General features: G+C 48.0%; 1 protein-coding gene across 3 annotated transcripts in view; it reads right to left on the bottom strand.

Annotated features, from left to right (window-relative positions):
- Nucleotides 1–21,994, bottom strand: part of KREMEN2 (kringle containing transmembrane protein 2) — an 81,412-nt gene that overhangs the window by 59,202 nt on the left and 216 nt on the right. The window contains exons 1-2 of one of the 3 annotated variants that reach the window (XM_053260470.1): nucleotides 21,543–21,923; nucleotides 14,522–14,681 (exon numbers count right to left, since the gene is read on the bottom strand). In XM_053260470.1, the coding sequence (XP_053116445.1) occupies nucleotides 14,522–14,528 (7 nt within the window). In that variant the 5' untranslated portion in view covers nucleotides 14,529–14,681; nucleotides 21,543–21,923. Of the gene's footprint in view, nucleotides 1–14,521; nucleotides 14,682–14,758; nucleotides 14,900–21,542; nucleotides 21,924–21,994 lie in introns of those variants that run through there. The other 2 variants (XM_053260471.1, XM_053260469.1) reach the window with 2 other exon arrangements.

The raw sequence follows: 21,994 nt of genomic DNA, 5'->3' as shown, positions 1-21,994 counted from the left end.
TCTTGGTGTATTGGGTCTGGGTCTGTGTGAGCTGTGTCACAGTTGACCTGAAGGGACCTTACTGATAGACATATGACAGACAGATAGACACACACACACGCATACCGTAAGATGTGATACAACTCTTTGTCTACTGGCTTGGCTTTGTGCTCTCCCTTTTGGTCATACAACTGGAATTAGAGGCAAAGGGCCCTGACACTCTGTGACACTCTTTTGGAAAAATGAAATTACACACAGGAATGAGGGGACTGCATTCTGCGCATGCTCAGATACTCACATCTTTTCTTCTTTGTTTCTGATTGATCTGCTCACACACAGACACACACACAAGACACACACAGAGAGTTTTCTTTGGCTTCCAAGATGTTACCAAGCTTTTGTCTACACACTTTCAAGCCTAGATGTTCAGCCATAAGGATGAGAAAAGATATAGAACCCTGCCGCATCCGCACCCCGGATCCAAACCCTAAGGGTTCTGAGTCCTGTACCAAAACCTGAATTCTGCAACTGAGAGGTGCTTGTGGAGAATCACAGAACATTCTTCTTTGTTTCTTTCTTATGTGTCCATTCTGGAAGTCACGAGTTTGGCAGTTGTGGTAACTGATTCTGTGCACAGGGTTGAGCATGGGTTTTCCCGTTTGTTGCCAAACCACTGTAGAGTCTGTCCTGGGGTACTCAGGAGTGTTCTTCTATTACCAGCAAGGAGCCCTGGAGCAAAACTCACTCCAAACAAGCCTGGCTTTGCATCTTTAATAAATGACTTCTGCAATGCAGCTCACATTCGCCTTGAGACTCAGTCCTGGAGAAACTTCTGATCACCCATATAGGCCACAAATGGCCGTGGTAGACCAGGACAGAACAATGGCAGGGACCCAAATCTCTTTCCCTTCTTCCTTGACCTCATTTGCTGACTCTGGGATACTCCGAGTTGGCTGCAGTTAAGAGCCCTAGATTGGCACTATGAAAAAAACCCCAAACAAATCATGTGGCCTTTGAGGAGATTGGCTGGAGTGAAAAGATTCCTTTTAGCCAGTAGAAAAGCAGAGGGAAGGACCAAGTCAAGTGGTGAGGGGCTCAATGACAGGGCACCTGCTTTGACTGCAGAAGTTCCCAGGTTCAATCCTTGCTATCTCCAGTTAAGGCAGGTGATGAATATTTATATACCACTTTTCAACAAAAGTTCCCAAAGTGGTTTACATAGAAATAAATAAATAAATTAACCCCTGCTAACTGGGCAAAGGGGCACCTTTTACCGTGGTGATTCTCTTTATTTAGCAGGGGGAGAGTAACTGGCCCCATCCACCCCCCAGCACAGTACTTCCAGTGACTGTTGCTGGTGTGTGTCTTATGTTTCTTTTTAGAATGTGAGCCCTTTGGGGACAGGGAACCATCTTATTTGTTTGTTATCTCTCTTTGTAAACCGCCCTGAGCCATTTTTGGAAGGGCGGTATAGAAATCTAATTAATAATAATAATAATAATAATAATAATAATAATAATAATAATAAAATAAAAATAAAATGGCTCCCTGGCCCCAAAGGGCTCACAACTTGAAAAAGAAACATAAGATAGACACCAGCAACAGCCACTGGAGGGATGCTGTGCTGGGGATGGATAGGGCAGAGACGAAACTCCAGCCTGAAACCCCTAGAGAGCTGCTGCCAGTCATTGTAGACATTACTGAACTAAATGGACCAGCAGCCTGACTCAGTAGAAGGCAACTTCAATAATTGTCTGTAGGCCTGGTTTTAGCTCTCCGTTCCCGACCACAGCCTTAAGAGCTGCGCCACCATCAGAGGGCATAACGGTAGAGCCTGTGCTAGCGTTGCACAGTCGGCTCCTATGCAGGTTTACTCACAAGTAAATGCTACTGAGTTCAGTGAGAACTGGCTCCTAAATAAGTGTCAGTAGGAGTACAGCCTTAGTTGCCCTTCTGGCCCAACGCCAGCAAAACGCCAAACTCCGTAAATGAAACAACCAAGTCAAGCCATCAGTGACAAGCAATAACAACCATCTTCCAAGAGTGATGGCTTTATTTTGTTAGTTCATACAAACCGTGTTTACCTTGTGTTGTTATATATCCCACCGCTGAGAAATAGAGACTAGAAAGATTTTTTAAAAATCTTTATTTCCCATCATTGGCGTAACAACCTCGGAAGGGGCCAGCTGCAAGAATTGCCCCTAGGGACCTCTCGTTTTGGTTGGCGCGGCGCCTATGTGGCACCACTAAAAAAATTTGTGTGTGGGGGGGGGGCTTTTTCTTCAGCTCCAGGGGCAGCCCTGGGGCAAGGTCTGAAGACGGGCCCCCCACTTGCCTTCACTGCCCCCTCACTCACTCGCCTGCTTCCTGCCTCCCCCCTCTTCACCACCTGACCCTTCACTCTCCTGCCTGCCTGCTGCCACAGCCTCCTGCTTCATCGCCCCCTCGCCTGCAGTCTCCGCTGGCTGTTGCAGTGGGCCGCACTAAGCCCACAGTTCCCGGGCATGGCGCAGCACGCTACCCTTCACAGGCCACGGGGCAGGATAATGATGTCACGGGCGGCGGGCCCAGTGCTTGTCGCCGGGCTGTGATGTGGTTATTAGACCACACCACGGCCAGCAAAGGTTAGCCAACTGGGCCACGCCCAGGGACTTTGGGCTGAGCGGGGCTGCCCTGGGGGTGGCAGGTGAGTGGGGGGCAGCAAGTAAGGGCACCTCGGCGGCCCGGCTCGGGGCAGCTCATGTTCTTAGGACATGGCCGCCCAATTGCAGATACTCCCTGTTTCTCATTCATTTCTTTATACAGAGTCCCCTGACGAAGAGCTGTTGCATGTTGCGATCTCTGAGTGAACTATTTATTTTGTCGCACCAGCAGATAATCATTTTCTTTGCTGACCGAGCCCTGCTAACTGAACAAAGAGAGGATTCCCAAAGGGTGATTCTCTTATATTTAGCAGGGGGAGAGCAACTGGCCCTATCCAGCCCCAGCACAGCATCCCTCCAGTGGCTGTTGCTGGTATCTGCCTTGTGTTTCTTTTTAGCCTATGAGCCCTTTGGGGACAGGGGGCCATCTTATTTATGTATTGTTTATTTTTCTGTGAAAATGCTTTGAGAACTTTGGTTGAAGAGCGGTATATAAGTAGTAGTAGTAGTAGTAGTAGTAGTAGTAGTAGTAGTTTGCTCCTGGTTTTGGTGCTGCCCTTTTGGTCCTGCCAGCCCCAGCAAAAACACAAGAAGAGCTCTGGCTGGATCAAACCCCAAACACCTAGTACAGCATTTTGCTTCTAAAAGGGATGGATCGGGGAGCTGCTCCTCACCAAAAGGACGTGAAGGGGATGCCCGCCATGTATTTGTCTCTACTGAGTGATACTCAGGGGTATACTGTCTTGAACATGGAGGCTCCATGCAGCCATAATACCTAATGGTCAGGCTGTTGATAGGCCTCTTCCCTATATATTTATTTAATCCCCTGCTAAAAGCCATCTAAGTAAGTGCCCATCACCACATCCTGTGACAGTGAATTCCACAAATTAGCTGTGTGGTGTGCTAAGAAAGATTTCCTAATAATAGATACAGAGTCCAAATCACTTTCGGTGCAGCGGACTACAGGAAATGTGCCAAGGCCGGGTGTGTGTGAATGTTTATATGGTGTGGAGAAAGTGAACTTTCTCTCTCTCTCTCCCATAACACTAGAACTCAGAGTGACCCAAAAGAAATGGATTGGCAGTCGTTCAGGCCAGACCCCCGCCACCGGCCCAAAAAAGTACTTCAGCACATAATAGGCAATTAATCTGTGGGATTCACTGCCACAAGATGCAGGGATGGCCACCAGCTTAGAAAGCTATTAAACAAATACATGGAAGTCAGAAGTCTGTCTAAAGACATGGACCAGATTCAGAACAGACAAAAGAAAGGACTTGGCCATGCAACACAGCACATAATATGCAATTAATCTGCGGGATTCACTGCCACAAGATGCAGCCACCAGCTTAGAAAGCTATTAAACAAATACATGGAAGTCAGAAGTCTGTCTAAAGACATGGACCAGATTCAGAACAGACAAAAGAAAGGACTTGGCCATGCAACAAAGAATTAACCGACTGAACTCGCTGCCACAAGATGTGAGGAAGTATCCAGGGGCATAGCAAGGCTGAAGGGGTGACATTCAAGGCTTAGGCCGGAATGTCCCTGCTGGTGCGCCATCCAAATGCGTGAATGGGGCGGCCAGAATGCATCCTGAGCCCACCTCTACAGAGCTCACAATCTGAAGCCTGTAATTTTCCAAAGGATAAAATTCCAGGCAAAGTCAGGCTTTCCCTTCACCTCTCTCCCCCATGTGGGACGCAGGACACTGCCCCCCCTGCCCACCCCCGGAAGTTCGCAACTCTGACATTGCCTTTCAAAGCAGGTGGTTCCGGTGTGGGACGGGGTGGGGTGGGGGCGAGTCGAGCGTGGGGTGTGGAGCGGAGCGGGTGGCAGTTTCTGCCTCTTCCTGTCCATTAATTAAAGATTAAGGAGAATGCAAATCAAAGGGTGACAGTGTGACAGAGGCCTTTGCCTTCATCTGGCTCCCAGCTGCAGGAACCGGCCTCAGAAACCTCCACTCCCCACCCACCCAATGCCACATCCCCTACATTATAATTCGGCCCTGATGCATTGCAGAGCTGATTTTGCAGCAAGGGGCATTTCCCCAGAGGGCCCCTCCTCGCTTCCCTGTTACTCAGTAGGGTGACTAGGTTAGGGTGTCAGGGCACTTGCCATGGGCTAAGCCTGGGCTGCGGAGCGAGGCGGATGCCAAAGATCATATCAACTTGCTGTTAAAGGATGTATTATTTCCTCCCCTTTACAACAGGGATAAGCCCAGGGGCGTAGCAAGGCTGGAGTGGGCCCAGAGACAAGATTTTAAAATGCCCCCCCCTCACTGAAGCTCAGCTCATGAAGTCAAGAAATCTTAAATGAGGCTGAATAGTGGTTTAAAAAAAGCATTGTGTGTGTGTGTGTATATATAAATTTTACTATGTGTGTGTGTGTGTGTGTATAACACCTATGTGACACAATAGATCATCATCCTAAATTATTTTTTTTAAGGTTTTGTAAATTGTGGATGATGCATGTCATTTAATGGTACTAGAGAAAGACATGCTGTTCTGGTAGCTCCAGGTCTCAACACTCACATCAATCCGGAGGATGAATACAACTGAAGGAAGCCCGGGCGGGGGGGAGGGAGGGAGCAGCTGGGGGGGGGTCAGTCATGTGACTTGCCTCTGGGGCCCCCCCAAGGCAGTGGGCCCCCCAGGCAACTGTCTCCTCTTGCCCTATTATAGTTACGCCCCTGGATAAGCCATCTTGACTCTCCAGCTGTTTTTGAACTACAACTCTCATCATCCTGGGGATGATGAGAGTTGTAGTTCAGCAACTTGGGAGTTGTTGTTCAACAACTTGGCTGGAAAGCCAAAGTGGCCTTCCCCTGCTTTACAACATCAAATACGACAGTGTGTTTACAAGGCAGGAGGTTAAAAGTCAGCGCTCGATTAGTGTCCTCAGAGGCTTAGTGAGGGCAGCAGGCCAGGCAGAGAGGCTGCTTCTCATTGACTCTGGGCTGGCAGCCTGACACACTACAGCACATTTTGCCACTGAGTCCTGGTGGTGGCGGTGGCGGGCATCAAACGCAAGTGATGTTGGGCTGCCGGCAGGTTTTCTGCACGGCAACTTTTGAACAAGCAACAAGGGCAGCCTATCTGAGTCATTCCAAAGTTGGAATGTAAGCAGCAGTGCTTCTAAAGGTGCATGGCTATACATAACGTACGCCAGCATTAGTTCTTGAGTGGGGGGGGGAGTGCTGAATTGGGAACCTCTACTAGGAGTTGAAAGGACTAGTAACAACATGTTTGATTCTGGAAGCGGGCTTTGTAGCAGCCCTTCATCAACAGGGCCTCTTAAACCTCGAGCCTGAGGAAGAGCTCTGTGGTGCTCAGAAACTTGCATCCTGCCATTTTTGATAGGATTTCTACATTTGGTTCTGGCAGCTGTTCTGAAAGATGGCCTTTCAGGAACCCTTCATTGACAGGGCCTCTTTTGAACCTCCAGCCTGAGGAAGAGTTCTGTGGGGCTCAGAAGCTTGCAGCCTTCCACTTTGGGCACAATGCTCACCATTTGGTTCTGGCAGCTATTCTGAAAGAGGGCCTTGCCGCAACAGGGCCTCTTGAAACTCCAGCCTGAGAAAAAGTTCTGTGGTGTGCAGAAGCTTGCATCCTGCCATTTTTAACACAATCTGCTCCAAAGAAAAGATCTCATCTCCACGGTTTTGTGTTCCTTCTTCTGTGAGGGCCATCATGAATACCAAGATTTTATTCTTCTATAGGCTGTCTGTGGACGCAAGAGCATCTGACTCCCCTTCCTTAACCTCACCCCTCCCGCCGCCCGTCCCTCCCCGCCTCGGGTAACACAATCCTCCAAGCAAAGCTGGTCGGATTTGCTTTATCTCCTCCGCCCCCTCCCAGCTCAGATCTGCCTTCAGCTGCACCTGGCAAAGTTTTATCCTGCCCTGATCCAGCCCCTGTTTGAAACTGGGTGCCTGGAATTCCCAGAGTAATGCCTTTTGTTCCTCATCCCATAGTCTCCCAGGCCGGGCTATTTCTGTCTCTGCTGCTGGCACCCAGGCTAGAGAGGGGAATGCCACTGAGTGTCTTCAAAGGGACTGATGGATGCCTTTGGGATGAGTCAGGGGTGACCCCAGCGAGGTACAGAAGGGTGCTGTGTTGCGGGGGGGACGGGGACGGGGACTCAGGCATGAGGACCTAATGCAGTGACCTAGCTTGCCACTGGGGGGTGCCATGCTGCAGGGAGCAGTAACACGCATGCTGCTCCAGTTTGGTGTTCCGATATGTGCATGTTGCATTCATGACTCCACACCAGAGGCAGAAGCCTGCACCTTTGCCTTTGTGTCACACTGCGACACACGCCTCCGTGCTGCCCTGTTTCCATGTGTGGACGGGCTGTTGTGGCAACCCAGTTGGCCTTACCCTTTGGGCGCACCCCCACAGTCAGCATACACACACACACACACGTACATCCCAGGGGGTGGTGGGTGTGGGAACAGCCAGCCCAGAGTGTAAGGAATGTGTTACACAACCTTCCAGATGGAGCGACAGAGCCCTAGTCCCGCCAGATGTGTGTCAGACAATTGCACGTGTCATTCACGGGACAGAGGGGGGAAGAGTGCTGGGGGAGGCAGGGAGGGTGGAGCATGTGTGACCCACAGAGAAAGTAGGCGCATTTGTGGAACAGCAGTGGATACATCTGCTGACACTTGGTGTCTCTGCACGGTTTAGAGTGTGTGTGTGTGTGTGTGTGTGCATGTATGCTCTGCCAGCAAAAGCATATGTGTGCATGTGCACGCTGATCATTCAATGGTGTGCATAACTGAGAGCATGCAACATGCTGACTTTAAGAACAGAAGAAGAGCCCAGCAGGACGTCACCTATCCCAGCATCTTGCTTCCTACAATGACCATCCAGATCTCTTCAGGAAGCCCACAAGCATCCTCTCTCACTCTTGGCCTTCAGCAACTGCAGTCGAAGGTATACTGCCTCTGAGCATGCAGGCTCAGTTTAGCAATCATGGCTAACAACAGTTTAGCCCTATTCCCCATGAACGTGTCTAAATGGGTGGTTATCAACACATTTTGTGGCAGCAAAATCCATACATTAATGAATCATATGTTGTGTGTTGCTTTGCATTTGTAAGAGTAGCTCATTGTGTGTGTGTGTGATCACCTTGTGTGTGTATCAACCCAATCCTATGCATGTTTTACTCAGATGAGTAAGGCCCAGTGAGTTCAATGGGGCTCACTCACAGGTAAGTAAAGATAGGATTGCAGTTTATGTATGTATATGTTGTGGGCATGCCAAAGGAGAACCATTATACATGGAGAATCATATGTGGGTGTGTTTATGTAGCAAGTGATTGTTAATTAAAAAAGCAATAATCATGCCAGAGCCACACCTTCCGATGCCCAGCTTCTGCATTCAAGACATGCAGGGGTTGGCTGTAGTTACTCAGTGGCAATGGGAAAGCACTCAGCACGTGCTCAGAGATGCCCTCCTTTGTCTATTCTTTCCACCATTTACAAAACGCTGGAACAGAAAGAGGTTCTGTGGCTAAGGCATAAATGAAGCACAGGGACAGTGTGTGTGCGAGTGTGTGAAATATAATAGGTGTGTGTGTGTGTGCGTGCGTGTGCGCGCGAATGAGCAGAAGCTTTTGTGCTGGAGGCAAGGCAGCTGTTGAAGCTTGGAAGGAGTCTGGCTTTGGCGCAGCAATTGCTGAAAGGGTTTAATGCTCTGGTGTCGCATTAACCTTTGATGCAACTTGTGTCCATAAATCTTGGTATCAATACCCTCCATTTTGTGTGCTGCGGGGTATGCTTTATTCCTTTCTCTCTTCAAGAGAGCGCTCAGCGCAACTGGGATGGGTGGGGGGGGGTTGGTGGGAGGGCGCCACAACGCCAACAAACGCTGATTTGGCCTGAAGCGGAAGTTTGTCTGGAGGAGCTGCGCGCCGGGTGTGCACTTGTGTGTGTCTGCCTATCAAGTAGCAGCATTTGATCCTGCGATCTGTGGGTGTGCTGATGTCTCCCAAGCGAGGAGCGGAGGAGGTTTATATATGCCTTCTCTCTCCATGGCTAGTGAGTCACTGCGTGCACAAATGTGTCGGTGCCAATATGTGTGGGGTGGGGTGGCACCTGTGGTTGCAGCCTTCAAAGGCACGCTCTTCTGCATCACCACCTTTGAATGTGTTTGGGGACCGAAGTGAACCCCAGCACAGAAAACAGGTTCTGGACCAAACGGGTCCTGCCTCTACACTCTGGTTGGTTCATGGTATCAGGGTGTGTGTGTATTCATTGCAAAAGGCATGGCGTATGAGGTGTGTGGTATGTGTTCATGTGTGTCCCGTCAGGCCACATCTTTTTCTTTTTCTTTTTTAAGAAGTCCTGTGGAATAGGCTGTCAGATATCCATAGGTATCTGTAGAAATCCTAGGGTCAAAAGTTGAAGGGAAGAGTTAAGACTCCTTGAAATTCACTCATGCTCCAAAAAAGCATGGACATTGTAAGCTCTCTCTCCTACTTTAATTTCTGTCATGTCAGGCACACCTTTTTTAAAAGTCCTACCGAATAGGCCATCAGATATCTCTGTTTATATCTGTAGACATTCCAGGATCAAACATTGAATAAAAGAGTGAAGGCTCCTTCAAATTCCCTTGTGCTCCAAAAGGCATGGACATCGTAAGCTAAGGATCCTTCCACCTTAATTTCTGTGCCATGTAAGCTGTAAAGTACCGTCTCACATATTATGCTTGCTCACAAATGAGGCTCCATGCACCTGTACTTTGCCTTGGCCTTTTAACTTGATGTTGAGTCGAGGGAGATGAAGCAGATATTCAACAGGTGCAGTTCTCCCAAACCCTTGCTACAGGCACATCTACTAGATTTCAACCTGAAACATCTATAAAAGACACAGTGCTTCCCCACCAGTGCAATAAGTGTAGCGAATGTCCTGTTTCCAACATCCAGCCACACTCTAGCACTGGACTGCACAACTTTGGCCCTTTGCAACTCCCAGCATCCCCAACTACACTGGCTAATAGACAGGGATGATGGAAGTTGTAGTCTAACAGCAACTGGAGGGCCCAGGATGTGCAGCTCTGTACTAGCATGACCAAGGAAAGGAGCCCAGGATGGAGCTATGCAAAAAGAAGGAAGCTTCCTTCTCAATGGCTGGGGTCACTAGATCCCATTTAACCTACACCCCAACAGTATCCCCACCTTTACTTGTTTCCATATAAGTGAATGGTTCCCTTACAATTCTGTGGTGAAAATGAAGTGCTGTGGACACTGTTGCAGTCTTCCATCCCTGACACTGCTTGGCCAGGCCTATGATGGCAAAGATGCTACAAGGGGAAGCAGTGCATTTCTGTGATCAAAGTACTGAGAGACACACCGTGCGCCCCTGGGCTCTTTAATGTACAGCATCTCATTCTCCAACCAAACAATTGGGATTTTGCCAGAGTATGCATCTCTACAATATAAAGCTGCTTGGGACTCACTCACTGACTCAGTCACTCCTAGACCAAACCACAAAAGACAAGAGACATGCTGTTTTCACAGGTAAGTTCTGGACCTCGCCCAGGCTATTAAAAAAATGCAAAACCTCAGAAAAAATCATTACTTCCCCAGAAAAAAATTGACAAACTCTCTCATTGGAAACAATGGGGAATGAACCCGCATTGAGCTGCACAAAGACTATAATCACCCTGGAGGCCGACTTGTAAACTGCAAGCCACTCATTCACTCACGGACATGAAACTCCCGGACCAAACCACAACGGATAGAAATAGAAATACACCATTTCCGCAGGTAGGTTCTAGATCTTGGCCACACTACCTCAAAAATCCAAAACCCCAGAAAAATTTACGAATGTCCTGGAGAATCCAGACACGTTCTCCCCTTGGAAACAATGTGGGAATGCTACCTCATAGGCAGATAATAGAGAGAGAAGTCGTTAATATGCTAGCAAAGTGCCAGCCCTTTACTAGAATGCATTATATTTCTATCCCACTTGCCTCCCACCACAACACCCAAGGTGGCATATACAGGGTTTCCAGGTGGCCAGTCACCCATTCAGCTGGTAATCTAACCCAGAACTGCTTAGCTTCAACAAGGTGGCCACATCATGTAGCCTCAGACCATTCTCTGGAATGAATGTATGTATATTTTCATCAAACCTATATACCCCGCAAACTTTAGTCTTTGGACGGTTAACATAAAACAATTAAAACACATATAAAAGTTAAAACAAATGTATGTATGAGTGAAGGTCTCGCCTTGGTCACATCGGACTTCCTGTATGGTGCTCCCTTCTGTTCCGTCAGAAGCATACGCAGATTGGAAGCTCAACATGACCCCTAACAGGGGGGCCCTGGGAGGAGACCAGTGCATCTCTGGATACACTGGATGTCACCATGGGGTTGGCAAGGGGGAACAGAAAAGGCCCCGGGTGCTGTAGCAATGGCCTCTTCCCACCCCGCCACGAGCCTCCCTGTCAGCTGTGAGTCTAGCTTTGCCAACAATGACTGAAGCTATTCCTGGAACGTCCCCGCCCCCCCCCCGCCGCCCCACTCCACCCCAGTGATTTTCCCCTGATGTTTTTCAGCGTGTCATGCCAATGACAGAGAGTCCCTTGCAGATGCCAATTCCTGGGGACTCTAGACCCATCCTGGAAGGCTGGCAACCCTGGCTGGGACTTTGCCAGCTCTGTCTCATCTCGCCGGTGGTTTCAGCCTACTTTGGACATGCAAACCGTGGGGTTCTGCCGAAAGAGGGCAGGGGAATCTTCTTCGGTTCTTGCTTGCAGGGCAGAAGCCTGTGGTGGCAGAAAGGTAGCCCGGCAGTGTGTCAGAACGGCCAACTCTTTGCTAGTTAAAAATAGGTTAGGCCTGGGCCTTTAAAGGCTGGGTGGTAACCCTGGTGCCAAAATGTCCAGTAGGTGATATTTAGGGGGCAGGAAATGGGGCCAAATGCTGTGTTGTGTTGTGGTGTGTGTGTGTGTCTGAGTGTGCCACTGACAGGCCTGCAACCCTCCCAGCTGCTCCCTCCATTCCGTCACACTCTGAACACGCTCGCAAGTTTCCAAATTGTTGGTTAAAAACAGCCTTTTCCGACCACAGACAACTGTTTGACATTACTGGAGAGTGAGGGGATGAAATCGAGGGGCTGGGCCGCAGGGAGGGATCGCAGCCACATGGGAGAGGCAGGAGAACAAGGCGGCCCCCGTCCTGCCGGAGGGGCCTGCAGGGAACTCCACCTCGGCCTAGTACAGACCAGATGCCACAGGCCGGCCCTGCCGTAGGGAGGGAGGAGGCCCCATGGAGGGGTTGAATTCTGGCAGAGTCCCACGTTTCAGAGGGTTGGTTGCGCTGCGGTGCATTTCTCTCTAAACGCAGCGGATGTCCTTTATTTCCAAAGGCATCACTCCCGTGCCACATATTCAGAATCACCCTTTCTCATATTCCGGATCCGGTGCCATACTTTGGTTCCACGCACACGGTCCCTAGCAGTGTTAGAATCACCTCTTCACTTATAAGGATAAATGGGAGAACGCTGAGGGCCCCCCCCCACACTTTTTACCATCCATGAATGCAAAGCAGGCTGGTTAAAGGTGTTGTTGTTGTTGCTGTTGTTCTTTTATATCCCGCTCTTCCTCCAAGGAGCCCACCAGAACGGTGTACTACATACTTAGATTTCTCCTCACAACAACCCTGTGAAGTAGGTTAGGCTGAGAGAGAAGTGACTGGCCCAGAGTCACCCAGCAAGTCTCATGGCTGAATGGGGATTTGAACTCGGATCTCCCCGGTCCTAGTCCAGCACTCTAACCACTACACCACGTTCTTTTTCTCCCTCATCCCCCCTCTCTCTTACACACACACACACACACACACACACACACACACACACACACACACAGAGTGTTGATATGGCAACAAACCTGGGGCATGTTCTCCAAAGGACGTAATCTTTATTTGATTATTGCTACCCTTACTACCCTTTAATCACCCGTGGTAACCATGCTGGTGTTCACACAACCAGGTTGGGTAAGGCAGGAGTCATTGTTGGACTACAGCATCCATCATCCCCAGCCACAATGGGCTAAGGAGTGATAAAATGAACAACACATGCTTATAGGTGAAGAAACTGTGATGCTAACACCTGTTGTTGCTGGTTCAGATATGCATTATATCATTTGATGTATGTATCCCTGATTACTGTATCCTCAGTGATGTCTGGCAGGTCAGTGCGTGCGCTGACTCCATTGGAAAGCTTTGTGGCCAAGATGGCCTGGAAGTTCTGCCTGTTGCGATGGATCTGTGATGGCTTTTTCACACATGCACTGGATGTTGCACTGATCTAGTGGTGAAGATACATGTGTGAACCAGCCTTCATTGTGAATGGAGTGTTGAACAGAGGGGCAGGGGTCAGTTCTTGAATGAGGGTGCAGTAGTAGCCCACCTACCCCTAGATTATGTGTTTAGAAGGCTGTTGGTGTGTGTGTGTGTGTGTGTGTGTGTGTGTGTGTGTGTGTGTGTGTGTGTGTGAAAAATGAGAGGATTCAGGGAGCAGGGGCTGTAGATTTTTATTAAGGGTCCTCCTTCCATTCCCCCATAATTCAAGCACTAGTAGGGATTATTCTAGATTTAACAATATAGGTAAGGGCATGGTCTTGGGAATGCAATGCTAGTGTGTGTGGTGTGGCAAATGAGTGCACTGTATAAGGAAGGGTCAGAGAAACGGTGCCTTCCTATGAACCCACCCATTGACATGCCAGCATAGCGTAGTGGTTAGGGAGTGTTGGACTAGGACCAGGAAGACCCGAGTTCGAATCCCCATTCAACCATGAAACTCACTGAGTGACTGGGACAGTCATGTATCTCTCAGCCTAACCTACCTCACAGGGTTGTTGTGAGGATAAAAATAGCCATGTACAGCGTTCCTCAGAGGAAGAGTGGGATATAAATGTAATAAACAAATAAATAAATAACCCCCTTCACTTGGGCCTGCATATACAGAAATCAATACCCACCCACCCCAGTTAATAATCCCAGGGTCTTATTTTTTATTATTAAAATAGGATTAGTATAGGATTGTAAGAGCATGCTACAAAACAGCCAGTATGTTTGTTGGAGGATAGGGGAGAGGGGGCTATATCAAATGAGAATTAATCCTAGCATCTTAACGTGATCTCCACTCAATTTCCAGCAACATGGGGCCTGGAGTGAGGAGGAGGATTTCTCCATATAAGGCCCATAGCACAAGCATTCTGAAAGAATAGATGTCTTTATAAAGTAGGGGGTGTCTGCCAATCCACCCCGTCTCCCCCTCTTCCACACAGCTGCTTTGGAGAAGCCAAACTTCCCTTGTCTCCTTCTCCACATAAATCAGTCATCATTACCTCTCGGCTGCCAAATATGCATGTGAGAGAATGTAGGGAGACGCTGAGGTCAGGTAGCAAAAATTTGGGGTGCAAGGCCAGGATTGCAGGGCGGGGTTGCCTCAGCCCCCGGGGGCTCATGCTGCTTGCCCTGGGGGCTGCACACGTTGTGGGTGGGTGGGCGGATGTGGGGGAACAATGCTGGGACGAATGCGCCCCCACCCTCTCTCCTCCTCCTCCTCCTCCTCCTCCTGGCAAAGGAACCGGTTGGGCTGCCCCAACCTGCTGAAACTGGCAGAGAAAAGACAGCAGCTTAATGAGAAAGTGTGAAAGAAGAGGGCCTGGGGGGAAAGAGAGGGAGGGCAGAGGCTGGACGGGGGCTGTGATTTGGGATGCCTGGCTTCTGCAGAAGCGGAGCAGGGTCAGAGGGAGCTGGGGACCAGGTGCTGGGCCTGGAAGAGAAATGGGGCTTCATGGGTGGAACTAGAGGGCTTTGGGAGTCCCACGTGCTGTGGTCCTCTGTGCCCCCCCAGCTCTGGAAACAAGCAGAAAATGATACCTTTCATTAGACTGAGTTGCAGGAATATGCAACCTTTTCAGTTTCACAGGAACTTTCAGCAAAATAGATAGAGAGCAATGTTTCAGGTATGTCTGCATGAATCAGGTGGTAAAGCTTTTCCTGGACTGTATATCTTCATGCTGCAATTTTGATTGGTTCCCTGCAAACAAACAAAATGTCTGTCGGCACATTAAATATAAGAAAATAAATGTGTCAGGGAGAAGGGTTCAGTCTAACCTTCTCCCTAGCATGCTAGTTTTCTACATGCATGCGGGGTTTTTTCCGTCTACGTCTACAGCTTGCAGTTAGCCGCTGGAAGGCAACGTATGTCATCCCTAGTGTCGTCGACAGCTTTCAGCCTAAGCCAGAGAGAGAGAAATATTTCTGAGCCGTGTTTCGCTTCTGCAACCCAGTTTGGTCTTTTGTGAACTATCATCCTAAACTTCCCTACCGGGTGGCCAAATTGCTGACAAATATCTTACAACAGGCAGTACTGTACTCGAGGTGGAGCCACCATTGAGTGGACCGGTTCAAAGAACACGGGCCACTGTTTCTCAGGGGCCGTGCCTAGTGCCCCAGACACACACCCCGCACCTGACATTAGGGCATGATTTAGCTCCCAAATGGGGCTGTGCGGCCCTGTTTTTGAGCTAAATCGGCCAGCGCTGCCTTTGCAGTGCAGCCGGAGCGATTCTCCCTGCCAGGGAGAGTTGCTCCAGCCGTGCTGCGAACACAGCGCTGGCCAGTTTAACTCCCAAACAGGGCCGCGTGGCCCCATTTGGGAGCTAAGCCACGCTCCCACGTCTGACGTCAGATATGGGGGTGTGGCTAAATGTTCCCTGCATCTGACATCTGATGCGGGGGGGGCTAGGGGGGCTGTGGCGGCAGCAGAACCTGGGCCATTGCTGGCCTCCATCCACCCCTGACTGTACTCACGTGTAGTCACCCATCCCAATACAAATTGTGTACACTGCCTAGAGATACACATATCAGGCGGTATATAAATATGATGATAGAAATTAATTAATTAATTCAGTTGGACTCCATTAATTCAGTTGGACTTAATTAATTAATTAATTAATTAATTAATTAATATAAATTAATAAATAATACATAAACCAAAGTAAACCCTGCTGAGCAAAGGGACAATTCAGGCTCACTACCTCAAGACCCCTACCTTGACTACTATATTCTGTTTCCAGAGAGGATTTGGTCAGAGGTGCACCTAGGTAATTTTGGAGCCTGGACCTAAAGGCCTTTAGAGGCCCCACCACACATACCATGACACACACAGTATTTTTAACGTGTGGGTTATTGAGGGCACAAACAGCAACTGAACTCATAAGTAGGTAAGAATATAAAACAGGTATATTTATGCAAATAGGCATGAGCAGAAACATTTCAACACACAATTTAACATATTCCCATCCCACATATTTCTTTCCCCACATATTTCTCTGAAGCAGAGGTCATGCTTGGCTGCCCAGCACAGTCACGGGCCAGAACCACCCAGGACAGACTAAAGAGGACTTGGAGGCCCCAGGGGTGTGTGGAGGCCCTGGACTTCAGCCTGCAAGTCCAGGGGTATGAGTGCGTCTGGACTTAGTAACTAACTATTCAGCTCTCTAAAAGTACTCAGGTTTCTGATTGGAGGGAGTCTGGAACCTGGGCAACACCTTCGTAAGGGGATAGTGCGTAGTTAATTCATGATACCTGATGACATCACTCCGAAAGATCATATGCTCCCTTTAATTGGACCTAGAACTGACACAAATTTCCTACCAAAAAAAATCATTCCAAGGCTTCCTCTACAAAGGGTCTGAGGGTACCTGAAGTAGCTACCTGTTTAAAGCTAAGCAAGTCTAGGCCTAGTCAGTATTTGGATGGGTGACAAAGGAGGAACCAACCTCTATGTTCCATGATGGAAGAAAGGTAGAGTATACTGTAGATGTGGATGTCAAATATTGTCCGAATTTTTTTTTGGCAACACTTTATTTATTTAGGAATATTTATATTCCACTTTTCAACAACAACAACAACAACAACAAATTCAACATGGTTTACATGGGGGGGGAGGAATTAGACTAGGACAGTTCCCTGTCCCAAAGGGCTCTCAATCTAAAAAGAAATGCAGGGCAGACCCCAGAAATAACCACTGGAGGAATGCTGTAATGGAGCTGAACAGGTACAATTGCTCTCCTCCTGCTATATGTAAGAAAATCAGCACATGTACGGTGTCTCCTAGCCCAGTTACCTCTTTGACACCAGTACTTTACATTACATATTTTCTATCTGATTTCAATGTTAGTTACGTGAGAGTATTTGATCCTGGTTATCGCCAACATGCAAAAGTATTTCACATGTGATTGTATTTAATAGTTGTCCATCAGTAGTCTTTGGTGATAGTATCTGATAGTTAATATGCAACGTGTTTGGTTTTCAACAACTACTATAGGATCTCTGACAAATTTTTGAACGAGAAAGTGCATGACATTTGACAGCTGACAGAAACCAAATCCTCAAGGAACTGCCAACATGTATAAAGCACTAACAGTTTTAATACTGAGGACAAATTTTAAATTCAAAGCCTACACTTGGAGATTGAATGTTCAACTCCGTATCCATATTTCAAATCACTTTATTGCGGTCAGTGACCAGCTTGATACAGAATGCAGAATATCATCTTTAAAATCAGAGAACATTACATGAGCTAATACACATAAGATAAAATGACTAAATCTACTGAAATCTTGTCCATTATAGTTATTTATCAGGAGTGTCCATAATTAATATGTGTCCACTAATATGTGTCCATAACTAATCACAACTAATGCAGCAGCACAGAACTTGCCAACTTTATAAGTGATTCCTGTATATTGATCTGACAGTAAACAAGAAATGTAGAACTCATCTGAATGCCCCAGAAATTTGTGTGATAAAGAGAGTAGCAATTCACTTTGTTAGTCGTGGTAAAAATGAACAATATAATAATACATGTTCAATATTTCAAAATGTGAAATGACACTGAATGTAAACATTTTACAACAGTTCGCTTCTGTTGTAGGTGAGTCTCTGTGTTACACAGAACTCTTCTTTATGCGGGCAGTGTCCCATGCAACCTGAATGCTTGCCAATGCTGATCCAAGATGAGGTATCATATTGGCAGTCTAATCCTATGTATGCTAACTCCAGTGTAAGTTCCATGGAGTCCAACTGAATTTATTCTCAATATAGGTGTGCCTTGGACTGCAGCCTTGACCATTTTGCATTCTTTCTACATTCCGTTCTGGATACGCAAGTAGCACTTTTAGAGCAAGTGTGCAAAGCTGGTACAAGGGACAGCATCCCTGAGAACTGACAACATTCCTGGGCCCTCAGAAGGGCCCAGTGATTTTGGGGACCCCCTTCATGCCCTTATAGCCTTTATGAGGTGGTGGCTGAGTGACCCTCTTGGTGCCCACCCAGGCAGGAAGGGGCCTCCCCATTGCCCCCTGCAACCTGAAGCTGGCCTTGACAGTGTACATTGGTTTGCCAAAAGCCAAACTGAATTAAATCTTGCACATGCTGCTAGGAATGACACACATGTCCTGACACAAGACAACAGGCTGGAAGACAGGGTAGGCCCTTCAGAGGCCTCTAAAACTACCAATTGGTTTCGAGTTAGGAAAAAGCAAATAATTGTATTTGGTGGAACATGATGCCCTCTACTGCCCATGCTCAGTGTGACATCTAGTGGCTCACTTGTGCAACAGCATCCTGAGTTGCTTCCCAAATTAAAGCAAACTAGCATCGGTTTGGCATGTCTCCTACAAAAAGAATTTGGTTCATCAATCATGGCTGCCCGTCACCACCTCCTCCTGCAAAGAATACTGTTTCTGAGAAGGCTGGGAATCTCTAGCAAAGAATTCTCTCAGCGCCCCCACAATGCTCAAATCTCCAGCTTCCTTGGCAGAGCTTTATCAATTAATCCAGTTTGCAACTGGATTACATTTGTGGTGCAGATATTCCCATCATCTACTCTGGCTCAGTGCTGGCTTAAAAAAAGGCGAAAATGTTTCTGATCTGAACTGACAATGAACAGGAGTCAGCATAGGCACCGAGACATTACAAGGTTCAAGAGTTCCCCAGTTTCATCTTACTGGCACACTGCAAAAAAGGTGTGTAAGCAGAAATACCACAGATGTGACCTCATGTCTGTTGCCCGTGGCTGTGTATGGATGATGGTTTCTGTACAGAATTAGGAGTGACTCCCCGCACACTTCTACTTCTATGTCATTAGACCTGTAACTGTAACTATACAAACTTAATTAACAAATGGGAAGAGAAGCAGCCTCCCTGCAGGAGGAAAAAAACCACCCTGCTCCATTTTCTTAATTCTTACACCTCTGGTCCCACGGATTTCAGAGAAGATGAGAAATTGACTAGACCAGCAAACAAGTTGTCCGGGCAATTTCACTCCTAAAGGAAATTTTGCATATTTCCCCCTTTGTAAAGGGATACATGAGCATATGCAAGGAAAGAGAAGAAATTCAGAAAGTGGTGTTCTGAGCTACAGTATTGCCTCTAAGTCAGGGTTTTCAGACTTGGGTCCCCAGATGCTGTTGGACTACAACTGCCACCAGCCCCAGCCGCAATGGTCAAAGTGGCTGATGGGAGTTGTAATCCAACAACATCTGGGGACCCAGGTTTGAGAAACCCCTTCTCTAACAGGAGCACTGCTTGTCTGACAGGCCTGACACAACCTCAACTATGACTGTATCTGCAGATTGGGGGAAAGTTGCCACTGCTGAATTTCATGCAGAATCCCTGTCCGAAGAAAAGGTGGCAACGTGACTGAGCACGGGCAGAGGGCCTCTCCTTCACCATGAACTATACAACCAGTTCCTATATAGACGGGATGAGTTTCCTTCCCGATCAAAAAATGTGGCTTCCAGGAAAGCTAGAAAACGCCCCCCCCCAAGCCAGAACCCCTCTTTCTAAGGACCACTAACCACCATTTCTGTTGAATGGCCTCATCAAAAGCCTTGAGCCTCTAAGAGGCTTGCCAATTGCCCAGCCTTGCCAGATTTCCATCCTCTCTAGCCAAAACAGAGGGGCATAAAGCCAGAACAAGTGAGGTTCTTTGGTGCTTTCTCTGGTAGTGTGCAGGTGCTACTCTAGTGAACCTATGATGGGTACTAAGACACTACTGAAGGAAGAGCTTTCACTACTCGTGTTCTTGTGCTATGCAGTGAATAGAAATGACTGCAAATTATGTTGCCATGTGCAAATCTGAAAGGCTGCCTTCTGCTATATGAGTCCGCCCGATGTTAAGATAATCCTCTGAGGTCTTACTCCAAGTGCCTCCTCCTCCAGAGGTTCAGTGGTCTCAGGATACAGGGCTCTTCCCCTGGTGGACCCCCATCTGTGGGATACCTTCTGCCGGGAGATTTACCAGACGTCACTCATTTCCTTTAGTAATAAACACTACTCTGCATATCAAGGCCTTTCTTGGACTTCAGTTATGGATAGTTTATACCAAGGGTTCCCAACCTTGGGTTCCCATATGTTGCTGGACTACAACTCTCATCATCCCCAGCCACAATTATAGCTGGGGATGATAGGAGTTGTAGTCCAACATCTGGGGACCCAAGGCTGGAAACCCTTGGTCTATAGCTCTCACTATATCTCCTGTAAATAGCTGCTTTTTACTCCTTCATCTGTTGAGACTGGGTTGTTTGATATTTTAATTGATTTTTTAGATTTTATGTAAGCCAGTTTGAATTCTTCTGTAAATAGAAAAGTGGGGCTTATTGTTTAAAGAATAAATAAAGCAAAGCAACCTAGTGTCATCATGCAGTGGTTAGAGTTTTGGACTAGGACTAAGGAGATACAGGTACAAATCTCCACTCAATCAGAAAAGCTCCCTGGAAGACCCTGGACCAGTCCCTCTCAGCCTATACTGCCTCACAGGTTTTTTGTGAGGAAAAATTGAGAAGGAACCAAGTATATTTTTCTGAACTCCTTAGAGGAAAGACAGGATATTTAATAATAATTGTCAGAAGTGGTTCTTGGTACCATTTTCCATAGCACACTTTACTTTGGCACATAAGTATGTGGGCCCCTGGCCCCTTCAAGCTTCTGCACATGCTCAGAGACACTGACACAGAGCAAGGATGCACTGGGGCAGCGAGAGAGCAGCCTAACAGAACTTCCCAACTAAGTGCTGTGGTGCAGCAGGAAAGCAGCAATTTTCCACACCCTCCCTTTTCTCAGGAAGCCCTCTGTGCCACCTGAAATATGTCCCTGAGGGTTGCAAATCCTGCAAGTTCTGTTAGGCTGCTCTCTCGCTGCCCCAGTGCAGCCTTGCTCTGTATGTCAGCCACTGTGTCTTCATACCAGTTTTTAGAAAAATATACTAGTATCTGTAATATAACAACAACAAAATATTATTATATACCGCTTTTCAACAAAAGTTTCCAAAGTGGTTTACATAGAGAAATAAACAAATAAATAGGATGGATCCCTGTCCTCGAAGGGCTCACGGTCTAAAAAGAAACATATGATAAACAGCAGCAACAGTCACTGGAGGTACTGTGCTGGGGGTGGATGGGGCCAGTTACTCTCCTCTTGCTAAGTAGAGAATCACCAGGTTGAAAAGGTGCCTCTTTGCCGAGTTAGCAGAAGCCAAGACACTGATCCATTTAACCCAGGGCATTCTGTTCTGACAACTCTAGGAGGCCATCAGGCAAAGGTCTAGAACCTAGACTAGAAGTGTGAGCTCTGGAAGATATTCCGTTCAGGGGATGGAGCCGCTCTGGGAAGAGCAGAAGGTTCCAAGTTCCCTCCCTTGCAGCATCTCCAAGACAGGGCTGAGAGAGATTCCTGCCTGCAACCTTGGAGAAGCCACTGCCAGTCTGGTTAGACCATACTGAGCTAGACAGACCAATGGTATGACTCAGTATATGGCAGCTTCCTATGTCTTTCCCTGCCCCATTCCTTAACTGAGCCAACAATATTTGATATTGGAACAGTATTTGACCTTATTCATGACACTGCAATCGTATTTCATGTCTGAAATACTTCGACTGGTACCGCATCGTCTTTGGGCCTACTCCCTGGGGGAGCAGGTTCCCTTCCACCGCAAAGCAAGGCGAGGCACTCTGCACATACGCAGAGGCACGGCAGACCGAGCTGCGACGAAAGTTGGCAGCCCTAGTTGCGTGCTTTCTTTCTCTTTTCTTTTTAATTGCAGCAAAAACGCTCGGGGAAAGCAAGAGAAGAGCCGCGGCCCGCGGGCGCCCCTTTGGCCTGGCTGCGGCCCCGGCGGCGCGCATCCCCTTGGGAACTTGGCGGCGCAGAGGGCAGGCTCAGCGGCTCCTCCATGGAGCAATCGTGGCAATGCAACCCTGCCCGGCCTCCCCCTCCGTCTCCCCCCCTCCTCCTTTGGGCGAGGGGCTGTCCCAAGCCGGCTTCCCCTTCCTTTCGGCGGTG

The sequence above is a fragment of the Hemicordylus capensis genome, chromosome 6 (genome assembly GCF_027244095.1).
Source record: "Hemicordylus capensis ecotype Gifberg chromosome 6, rHemCap1.1.pri, whole genome shotgun sequence".
Classification (NCBI taxonomy): Eukaryota; Metazoa; Chordata; class Lepidosauria; order Squamata; family Cordylidae; genus Hemicordylus; species Hemicordylus capensis.
This window is presented reverse-complemented; position numbering and strand designations above follow the sequence as displayed.